Source organism: Cebus imitator, unplaced genomic scaffold (genome assembly GCF_001604975.1).
Source record: "Cebus imitator isolate Cc_AM_T3 unplaced genomic scaffold, Cebus_imitator-1.0 Scaffold274, whole genome shotgun sequence".
In the NCBI taxonomy this organism is placed as follows: Eukaryota; Metazoa; Chordata; class Mammalia; order Primates; family Cebidae; genus Cebus; species Cebus imitator.
The window spans coordinates 593,866-605,806 of record NW_016107589.1 but is presented as its reverse complement, the minus strand read 5'-3'; the positions used below and the strand labels follow the sequence as shown (position 1 = coordinate 605,806).

The following is an 11,941-nucleotide window of genomic DNA, read 5'->3' as shown; positions in this document are numbered from 1 at the left end:
TTGTTTTTTTTGTTTTTTTGAGACGATGTCGCGCCCTGTCGCCCAGACTGGAGTACAGCAGCGTGACCTTGGCTCACTGCAATCTCTGCCTCCTTGGTTCAAGTGATTCTCATGCCTCATCCTCCCGAGTAGCTGGAATTACAAGCACGCGCCACCATGCCCTGCTAATTTTTGTGTATTTAGTAGAGACAGGGTTTCACCATGTTGGCCAGGCTGTTCTCGAACTCCTGGCCTCAGGTGAGCCACTGTGCCCAGCCCTTTCATTTGTTTTTAAGGCCACTTTCCACTTGAACTTTTAGGAGAAGCTCTTTTGTAAGTGGATATGGGGTCTCTGCTTTACTTTTTTATAGGCTATTTATTTATGAAATGGTAATATGAATTAACCATGCATATTTATACTGTTAATTATTTTATAAATTTCAGAAAGATTTCAAGAGTTCTAGAGATGATAACAGTATAACTGTTTATTCTGGGAATTTATTATAATTTAGCTCCCTTGAAGCCTGACAAGATTAGCCAGATCCCTAGGCCGAATTAGGAGAATTTCTAATTCCTCTTGTCCTTTTTAGCCAAGAAGAATATTGAGCTGACTTTCTGCATTCGTTAGCTTCACATGACTATTTGAGGGGCAGATGCTAGGTTGGGAATGTTTCCAAGGACTTATGCTTTAGCTTATCTATATTTACTGCAATGAAAGATACAATAATTCTTTCTCTGAAATTAGAGATTTGTTTGAATTGCTATTTTTTTATTCCCAAGTTCTAATCAATTTCTTTTTATTGTACTTCACAGACTTTTACTCCCCTAGTAGATAAACTGGGCTTGGGTTCTGTGGTTCCAGTGGAATATCTTCTGGATCGAGAGCTTCGGTTCCTGTCAGATGCCAGTGGGTTGCATCTGTTTCAGGTATTTAACACTTGCTCTAGTCTTGAGCCTATTATTTCTCTCATTGCTAATTTCTTTGTTGATAAAATATAGGTGTTTCTCCTTTTCTTTTACTGGATGGGAACATATTAGCATTTCTTTTATTACTTCCTCCCATAAATATGCTGTGCCTTTTTTATTTTTTATTTTCTCTGTTTGAGACAGAGTTTTGTTCTTGTTGCCCAAGCTGGAGTGCAATGCCGGGACCTCGGCTCACTGAAACCTCTGCCTCCTGTATTCAAGCAGTTCCCCTGCCTCAGCCTCCCAAGTAGCTGGGATTACAGGCATGTGCCACCACACCTAGATAATTTTTGTATTTTTAGTAGAGATAGGGTTTCACCATGTTGGTCAGGGTAGTCTCGATCGCCTGACTTCAGGTGATCCACTCACCTTGGCCTCCCAAAGTGCTGGGATTACAGGCATGAGCCACCATTCCTGGCATTTTTCCTCCACCTCCTGGTTTTAAGTGATTCTTGTGCCTCAGTCTCCTAACTAGCTGGGATTAAGGGTGCATGCCACCACACCTGGGTAATTTTTGTAGTCTTAGTAGAGATAGGGTTTCGCCATGTTGCCCAGGCTGTTCTCAAACTGCTGGCCTCAAGTGACCTGCCTGCCTTGCTTTCCCAAAGTGCTGGGATTATAGGCATAAGCTACCATTCCCAACCTCTCTGTGCATTTTAAGGGATTTTTTTTTGCTCCCTTGAAAAGTACTTTTGGTGGCTGAGGCTTCTTCTTCTACACAGGCCTACCCCATCCTAAAACCACCCAAGACTTTAGACCACAATTCTTAGTCCCTTCAGAAGAGGTGGCTTCTCTGAGGTGGCTGTTTGTGTAACTTGAGTCCAAGGGGCCCTATACATTATTGACATCCAGGAGTTTGGACTGGTTCTAAGCAGCATGAAGTACTGTAGTTATAAGAAAAGGGACAAGTTAAAGTTAAGTTAAAGTTGAAACAAACCAGCATCTGAGTTACAGTTTTAGAATTTAGGAAAATATATTTATTTCTCACTGTAAGGGTTACTGTCTGCAGGAAAAAATGAGACACCTAAGTGTTTTACTCTCTTATTGAGACAGACAAGAGCAGTTATTTCCTAAACTGTGTTCTGGGAGATATTAATGATGATTTCTTTTTTGATATGTCTTCCCCCACTCATTAGGCCTCATTTCCTCTCAGTAACCTTGCTTTATTCATATTTATAATCCTAGTCCTTTATGAGAAAGCACTTAGTAAATGTTGGATAAATACTGAAATAAGCAAAAAGATTTACAAGGAATAAAATGTTTTGTGGTCAAATAAGTATGAGAAACACTGGCCTAAATAAGTTTCTCTCCTATATGACTTCTCAGAGCCTTTAATATGCTATTGTATATAGAAAGATACATAATATTTCCTAATCCTAATTGATTCTGGCATCCTTAATTTTTGCAGAAATCTCATGAGACTAGAGTTCTTCTCTTTTTTTGTTGTTCAAGAGACAGGTCTCGCTCTATCACCCAGGTGGGAATGCAGTGGTGCAGCCATAGCTCACTGCAGCCTCAAACTCCTGGGCTCAAGTAATCCTCCTGCCTTGGCCTCCCAAAGTACTAAGATTACAGGCATGACCACCACACCTAGCCTGAAACTAAAGTTCTACAGATATTGTTTGGCAAACGTTGATATACAGCTCCTTAGGGTATGATTTTTCTCAGCTGATTAGATGTTTGCTATTCATTTTAACATTCAATTGTTTTCTTTTATCTTCACCAGATGGGAACAGATAGCCAAAACCAGATTCTTTTGGAACATACTGCACTGAGAGAAACAGTTAATGCTTTGATCAGTGACCAAAAGCTACAAGAGATATTCAGCCGAGGTAAGAACAGTTAGTCTTCTGTCCCTGAACTCTGATTCAGGTGAATGATCTCTGTTGAGTGGGTCACCACGCAACCTTAAACATTGGTACTTATTTTCTTTTTGTGGGTAGAGTCAGATGCCACATGAAGGATTTAAAAAATAGTAATAAAAATAAATAAATAATTTCTCCAGTTAGCTGGATCTGTAGAATAGAAATCTCATTCTCTTTCCATCGCTTGTCTTATGGAGGTATCTGTAACTCAGATGAGACTGTTATTCTGTCTAAGGTCCATCCATCCCCTTAAAGATGCTCTTAGAGCAAAAACAGGATCTCATTCAGATCAGGGTTTCCTCTTCATTCTGCATTTCATGATATACAGTTTTATTTTTATTTTTATTCTTTTTTTTTTGAGATGGAGTTTCACTCTTGTTACCCAGGCTGGAGTGCAATGGCGCGATCTCGGCTCACCGCAACCTCCGCCTCCTGGGTTCAGGCAATTCTCCTGCNTACAGGCACGCGCCACCATGCCCAGCTCATTTTTTGTAGTTTTAGTAGAGACGGGGTTTCACCATGTTGACCAGGATGGTCTCGATCTCTTGACCTCGTGATCCACCGTGCCCGGCCTCACAATTTAGAATTATTCCTAGTCAGTTGTTCAGAACAATGGGGTTTATGTGCATGTATAAGTATTTTGTGACTTTCAAACTGCTTTTTATCTCTTTTTGCAGATCTTTGTAGAATTTGATGGTTGTAACTGGAAGCAACACTCCTGGGTAAAAGTTCATGCTGAAGAAGTTATTGTGCTTCTGCTGGAAGGATCTCTTGTATGGGCACCCCGTGAGGACCCAGTCCTTCTCCAGGGCACTCGAGTCTCCATTGGACAATGGCCGGCCCTGGTGAGTGGCTTTCACTGGGTGGGAACATATCTGAGCTTTACTCCTATAATATAACTATGTGTTAGGGACAGAGTGTGTGTAAGAGCTACATAGTTTGTCCTTAACTAATTTATTTATTCTGAAGTTACTAATGTAAAAATTAGGAGCAGCCTTTTCTCCCTTGTCCTCCAAAATGTTTTATATTAGGTGATATTTGATATGAAAGAATTTTTTTTTGGCTGGACACAGTTGCTCATGCCTTGTAATCCTAGCACTTTGGGAGGCTAAGGTGGGAAGATCACTTAAGCTCAGGAGTTTGAGACCAGCCTGGGCAACATGGCAAAACCCCATCTCTACAAAAAATACGAAAATTAGCCAGGTCTGGTGGCACATCTCTGTAGTCCCAGCTACTTGTGGAGCTGAGGTGGAAAGATGGCTTGAGCCCAGGAGATCAAGTCTACGGTGAGCCATGATTGTGCCACTGCATCCAGCCTGGGTAACATAGTGAGACCGCTGTCACAAAAACAACGAAAAGAATTCTTTCACCTTTAATCTTAAAGTAAGCTTTTGAAATATTATTTGTAACCTTTAAAGTTTTTTTTCAATTATGGAGTAAAACAAAATAGCATTATAAAATTTATTTTGTTTTATTATTTTATTTTATTTTATTTTTTTTTGAGATGGAGTTTCACTCATGTTATCCAGGTTGGAGTGCAATGGCGCGATCTCGGCTCACCGCAACCTCCGCCTCCTGGGTTCAGGCAATTCTCCTGCCTCAGCCTCCTGAGTAGCTGGGATTACAGGCACATGCCACCATGCCCAGCTAATGTTTTTGTATTTTTAGTAGAGACGGGGTTTCACCATGTTGACCAGGATGGTCTTGATCTCTCGACCTCGTGATCCACCCTCCTCAGCCTCCCAAAGTGCTGGGATTACAGGCTTGAGCCACCGCGCCCGGCCAGATATACAGTTTTATTGTGAGTTGAGTTTTAGTTTGTTTATTTATTTATTTATTTTTTAGAGACAGGGCTTCACCATGTTGGCCAGGTTGGTCTTGAACTGCTGACCTCAGGTGATCTGCCCACCTCAGCATCCCAAAGTGCTGAGATTACAAGTGTGAGTCACCGTTCCGGCCGTTTTTTTATTTCTTAAGTATTACCGTGTACTAGACAGTGTTAAGGCATTGGGGATATGGCAATGAATTAGAAAATCTTTGCTTTTGTTGAACTTACAGTCTGCAAGTTTCTCAAGCTCTAAAGACTTAACACTAACAAATCACAGCTTAGAGTGCAGAGTATAAAATAATGTATCCACAGACTCATTGACATTAAAAGCATGTTATTTTTAAGAATAAAAAGAATTATTAACTTTCAAGTTTAGATGCAAGTTTTGCCAAGAGTCTACATAAAAGGTATTGGCTTCATTTATGTTGCACATTTCACTCCCCTTCCTTTCTTGATTTCATAATAATCGTTATTTTCAGGGAAATAGTTTCCTTGTTTCTCTTTTGTCAGAATAAATCTAAACAGGTAAATATAGAAAAACTGACCTATTGAGGAAGGAAGGTGTCAGGATAAAATGATGTTAAATATTATCAAGGAAAGATATGGTGGAAGAAAGAGTATGAGGAAAATTGGTAGCAGAAAAGAAAATTGAGTGGACAGGAGAGGTGTAGGGAGTTATATATATATGTATATATATAAAATTTATAGAAAAGTTACAAAAGCTTAATTATAGCTCTGAGAGAGAATATTCTAAAATTGGTAACGATTTAGCTATATAGTCTCAAACGTACAAGGATATGTGGGAGAGAGAAACTGTCCTTGGAGGACAGCTTAAATTGCAGGGTAACATTACCTGCTGATAAAGTAATATATTTGAAACTCTGTGTTCCTAGGAAGACAGGTGCTATATTTGTTCAGACTATTATTAGTGCAGAAGGCTGGAAACCTCATAAATTGAACTCTCCACTCACTGTTATTGAAAGTCAGATACCAGAATGTAAGGGGTCATATATAACATAACATAATGTAACATAATAGCACATTCAACTTAGTGGCCTCCCACTTTTTTCATGTACAAGTCAGGTATCTACCTACATTTTCATACTGCTGTAGTCTTTTATTTGAAAGTTTCCTTTCCCTTCCTATGATACTTTCAGAACTGGAAGATTAAAACAAGGGGGAATTAGAGAGCTGGGAAATTCTAAGGAATTTTCAAATAAATGAAGAATTTACAAAGACTACTGGAAGAAACCATTCATGTTTTGTTTTTAAATTGCTGAATTTGTTAAATCTGGAAATGCTCATTTGTTCAATTCTATAAAAGGGGACCAAAAGTGCCAAATACTTACATTATCTAATTTTCCTTTGGCTTTTAGAAACAATTATGAAATATAGCTTAGCCAAAAATATTCAATACTGACTGATCTCACTTTTAGGTCCCTACAGTGTTCAAGGTCACAGGGTCAAAGTATACCAGCCAGAGGGGGAAGAAGGATGGCTCTGTGGTGTTGTGAGCCATCAAGACTCCATCACTCGTCTTATGGAGGTGTCTTTAACTGAGGTGAGACTCTGTTATTCTGTCTAAGGTCCATCCATCCCCTTAAAGAGAATGGTTTAGATAGGTGAGCACTTCATTTTGTATAAGATGACTTGGGTTTCATCTCTGGGTCTATTAATTAATAGTTGTATAACCCCTATAAAGACTATTGAACTTTCTTAACTTCACTGTTCTCATTTATAAATTAGAGGTAAATATGTAAACCCTCACTGACCTTAAAACACTGTTTTGGGTCCTGAGATAAAGTATTTGAAAGTGCTCTGAAATCTGTCAAATAATCCACAATGTATAATAGTAGTAGTATTTCATCATATTCATAAAGGTTAGTAGTTAAAAGACTAGGCAGTTAGCATGTGCCTCTGTATTATTTCTGCTGCTGTGCCCTAGATGCTGAAAAAAAGAATTATTTTTAATAAACAGTAAGACCATAGCATCTAGAGATACCTGGATAATTGTTTAGGATAGTTGTTTTTTGTTGACTAAAAATAGTAGATAAGTGTTTTGAGAGAAACAAATATGTATTTATGACAACTTTAATTTCAGACTTGCCCTTAGCAATAACATATAATGTAAGCATAAGTGCTTTTTATGTATATCTTTATAAATTATTAAAGTAATAAATTCTCATTGACAAATTTCAAACAATACACATGTATATGAAGTAGATACTGAAGGCCACCCCTTCCCCTATGCTAAGTCACTCCCCTTAATGCCACCATTAAGAGTTTGGCATATTCTTCTAAATATTTTCTATATGTGTATGTATGTATAAAAATATGTGAAAATATATATATATGAGCTACCCAGTAACAAGAAATGAAGAAGCTACATCTACATTTATTGTTTTCCCATTTGGTGCAGTGAGCTCCAAGGGAGTCTGAAATTCTGTATTCCCAAGTAGAATCAATTCGAGAAGATGCCTAGTTTAGTGCTCAGCATACAGTGTATTACTTCATAATTGTGTGTGTGTGTGTGTGTGTGTGTGTGTGTGTTTGGTTTTTTGAGACAGGGTCTCACTCTGCCACGCAGGCTGGAGTGCAGATCACAGCTCACTGTAACCTCCACGTCTTGGGCTCAAGCAATTCTTCCACCTCAGCCTCTGGAGTAGCTGGGACTACAGGCATGTGCCACCATACCCAGCTAATTTTTTTATTTTTTGTAGAGAAGGGGTCTTGCTATGTTGCCTGGCTGGTCTCAAACTCCTGAGCTCCAGTGATCTGCCCACTTCAGCCTCCCAAAGCGCTGGATTACAGGCATGAACCACTGCACCTGGCCAGAAGATTTATATATTATATTTATATGACATATATGATTTATATGGTATATAATTTATATGATATATATGATATAAAATTTATATGGTAAATAATTATATAAGTTACTTTATTAACAAGATCATATAATATATATATAATTTATCTTTTTTACTTAATTGTATATAATGAGCATTTTTGTATGTAAATGTAAGGATCTGTCTCATCCTTTGAAATAGATTCATTCTTTTCTACTACATGTATATATCATGACTAATCTAAAATTGATAAGATATTTAAATAATTGCCAATATTTTCACTAATACATATAATGTCATGGTGAACATCCATGAACATGTTTTTACATTATTTATTGGAATAAATTTATATGTATAATTGTCAGATCAAAGAATATGCACAATAAATTTGACGTTTTCTATCAAATTGCCCCCACCAAGTTTTAATTCTTTTTTTGAGACAGAGTTTCACTCTGTTGCCCAGGCTGGAGTGCAATGGCATGATCTCGGCTCACTGCAACCTCCGTCTCCAGGTTCAAGCAATTCTCCTGCCTCAGCCTCCTGAGTAGTTGGGACTACAGGCACATGCCACCACACCCAGCTAACTTTTTGTGTTTTTAATAGAGATAGGGTTTCACCTTGTTGACCAGGATCTTCACCTCATGATCCACCCACCTCAGCCCCCCAAAGTACTGGGGTTACAGGCATGAGCTACCATGCTTGGCCTAGAGTGATTTTTTTTTTGAGATGGACTTTTGCTTTTGTTACCCAAGCTGGGGTGTGATGGCACAATCTCAGCTCACTGCATCCTCTGCCTCTCAGGTTCAAGTGATTCTCCTGCCTCAGCCTCCCGAGTAGCTGAGATTACAGGCATGCACCACCACACTTGGCTAATTTTTTGTATTCTTAGCAGAAACTGGGTTTCACCATGTTAGCCAGGCTGGTCTCGAACTCCTGACCTCAGGTGATCCACCCATCTCAGCCTCCCAAAGTGCTGGGATTACAGGTGTGAGCCACTGTGCCCAGCCCTAGAGTGATTCTTTTAATGATTGTTGGTTCTGAAGGTTTTTTCTTTCATGATATACAGAATAGGAAGGTTTTAGAGAACAGGATTCGAAATTAACATCCCTAAAAGACATACTTTGACATTAATTCAACTCTTTCTTCATTTATTTAACAAATATTTGAATGCTTACCATATTCTATACCTGTTGTAGCAGTAAATGAGGCAGTAGAGATCTCTGCTGTCATGGAGCTTTCATTATAGTAGGTGAGTCAAAACAATAAAGAGATAATTATATTAATTAGGAAATTGCATGATTATTTTTTATGGACAAGTCATTAAACACCTTTTTTACCTTCTACTGTAGAGTGGTGAGATCAAGTCGGTAGATCCCAGACTAATCCATGTGATGCTGATGGATAATTCAACGCCTCAAAGTGAGGTATAGTAATGGATTGTGTTTCTGAGCCAACTCATGAGCTTGCATTATCTTGCTGTGTGGATCCCTTACATATGTGTTCTCCACGGATGCCTTTTGAATTGTTCAGCTTTAGCCACTGTGCATTTTTTTACTTTCTCCACAGTCTGTCTAATTAAGGGGGGATATTCTCAAAAAAGAGACCTAGTTTGAGCACACCCTTTTAATCATGACTATGTTCCCTAGTTCTTTTAAAAGGCAAGGCGATTTTCTGTCTATATTCTGTCAGGACAGGTATATTTGAAAGATGTAGTCAGTTAAAAGTGCAATAAGCAGTAGTAATACTTGTGACCTACCCAGTAACAAGAAATGAAGGAGAAACTATGTCCACCATTTTTTTTTCCATTCAGTGGCAGTTGAGGTCCAAGGAAGTCTGAAATTATGTATTCCCAAGTAGAATCAGTTCAAGCTGGTGCCTGGTTCAGTGCTCAGCCCACAGTGGATTGATTACTCCATAATTGTTTTGAACCAGGCCAACTTTTGGTTTATTCAGAATTAATATAACCCAAAAAAAAAATACATTAAAAATCTTTGGTCCAGGCATGGTGGCCCACACCTGTAATCCCAGCACTTGGAGAGGCTGAGGCAGGTGGATCACCTGAGGTCTGGAGTTCGAGACCAACCTGGCCAACATGGTAAAACCCCATCTCTACAAAAATACAAAAAAAAGAAATTAGCCGGGCATGATGGCGGGTGCCTGTAATCCCAGCTTCTTGGGAGGCTAAGGCCGGAGAATTGCTTTAACCCAGGAGGTGGAGGTTCTAGTGAGCTGAGATGGTGCCATTGCATTCCAACCTGGGGGACAGAGGGAGACTCCGTCTCAAAAAAGAAAAATCTCTGCCTGAACCAATCAAGTAATTCTGTGTGAATTTCTTTCAGTTGACCAGCTATCCACATATTCCTCACAGTATCTTAGCACCTCTGTAATACTCTGTAATGTAATACTACTGTAATACATATTCCTCACAATATCTTAGCACCAAGGTCTTGGCCACCCTTCCTAAGTATATAGTCCTTCCTCATCTTTATTCAGTCATTCTGACTTGCTAAAACAAGATCAGAGTAGGAAAAGAGAATTAGGTTTTTTGGGTTTTGTTTTTTTAAGAGACAGGGTCTTGCTATCTTGCCCAGTCTGGTCTCAGAGCCTCCCCAAAGTGCTGGGATTACAGGCATGATCCACTGCACCTGGCCAGGGTTAAGTTTAAAAACTGTTTACTACATGTAATAAATACTACCATGAACAGGGTAAGTTTCTTGGCTGTGTTTGCATAGCCAAAAACACCTGCTACTTTGCGTATTGGGACACCTGTTTTTGTTCCTTTCCTTATTTCATTCCTTCATTAAGCACATATTGTATGTCAGGTACTGTTCAGCTGGCCAAATACAACTGGGGAGTACTGGTCTCAATGTTACAGGCTGCTAACTCACATTAGTAGCTCACTGTAAGTAGGACTTACATATAAGTTGTTTAGGGACTAGTAGTAGGTTGCTGTGAGCCAGGCTCTGCAAGTTGGCTGGATGAGTTATAGGTGGGGTCTTTGGTGATGGTTTTTTTTTTTGTTCGTTTGTTTTTGTTTTTGTAATGGACTCTCACTCTGTTGCCCAAGCTTGAGTGCCGTGGCGCGATCTCAGCTCACTGCAACCTCCACCTCCCGGGTTCAATTGATTCTTCTGCCTCAGCCTCCCAAGTAGCTGGGACTACAGGTGCATGCCACCACATCCAGCTAGTTTTTGTATTTTTTAGTAGAGACGGGGTTTCACCATATTGGCCATGCTGTTCTTGCACTCCTGACCTTGTGATCTGCCCACCTTGGCCTCCCAAAGTGCCAGGATTATAGGTGTGAGCCACTGCGCATGGCGATCTTTGTTTTTTAGCAGCAGATGTTGGTTCTTCCTTTTTTGGTGTTAGCATATTACTGTTTTCTTTGTTAGCAAAGTACAATTATTTTTGATAGTTCTGCTAAGTTTTATAGTAACCCTTTTTAGAGATCCATGATCACCTTATCTCCTTTAAATGTAAGTATCAGTGAATGAACAAGAAAGAAAGAACAGAGTTCACTGATCGTGATTTACAGCAGTGAAAACGGGGTGGTAATAGAGATTAAAGAAAAATCAAAAGAGGGAGCCAGGCACGGTGGCTCACGTCTGTAATCCCAGCACTTTGGGAAGCCGAGACAGGTGGATAACCTGAGGTCAGGAGTTAAAGACCAGCCTGCCCAACATGGTGAAACCCTGTCTCTACTGAAAATACAAAACTTAGCTGGGTGTAGTGGTAGACACCTGTAATCCCAACTATTCTGGAGGCTGAGGCAGGAGAATTGCTTGAACACAGGAGGTAGAGGTTATAGTGAGCCGAGGTCATGCCATTGCACCTCATCCTGGGTGACGAGCGAAACTCCGTCTCAAAACAAAACAAAACAAAATCAAAAGAAAACAACACTTAGCAAACAGAAACAGTTCTTGAATGAAAGGTTTAGAGGCCAGGCGCAGTGGCTCATGCCTGTAATCCCAGCACTTTGGGAAGCCGAGGTGGGTGGATCACCTGAGGTCAGGAGTTCAAGACCAGCCTGGCCAACATGGCGAAACCTTGTCTGTACTGAAAAAATACAAAAATTAGCCAATGTGGTGGCATAGTCTCAGCTCACTGCAACCTTCCCCTCCTGGATTCAAGCGGTTTTCATCAGCCACTCCAGTAGCTGGGATTACAGGCATGTACCACCACATCTGGCTAATTTTGTATTTTTAGTAGAGACAGGTTTCCACCATGTTGGCCAGGGTGGTCTTGAATTCCTGACTTCAGGTGATACACCCACCTTGGCCTCCCAACATGCTGGGATTACAGGCATGAGCCACCATGTCCAGCCTGCTTAAGAGTTTTATAGAAGGAGGGGCCGGGCGCGGTGGCTCACGCCTGTAATCCCAGCACTTTGGGAGGCCGAGGCGGGTGGATCACGAGGTCAAGAGATCGAGACCATCCTGGTCAACATGGTGAAA

The 11,941-nt window shown here is 40.0% G+C and overlaps 1 protein-coding gene across 2 annotated transcripts in view; it reads left to right on the top strand.

The window, feature by feature from the left end:
- The first annotated feature begins 772 nt into the window (after window positions 1-772).
- Window positions 773-11,941, top strand: part of KDM3B (lysine demethylase 3B) — a 60,792-nt gene continuing 49,623 nt past the window's right edge. Inside the window, exons 1-4 of one of the 2 annotated variants that reach the window (XM_017500982.2) lie at window positions 773-906; window positions 2,672-2,777; window positions 6,075-6,199; window positions 8,837-8,911. In XM_017500982.2, coding sequence (XP_017356471.2) covers window positions 2,672-2,777; window positions 6,075-6,199; window positions 8,837-8,911 — 306 coding nt within the window. In that variant the 5' untranslated portion in view covers window positions 773-906. The remainder of the gene's footprint in view (window positions 907-2,671; window positions 2,778-6,074; window positions 6,200-8,836; window positions 8,912-11,941) is intronic. The other variant, XM_037728645.1, reaches the window with a different exon arrangement.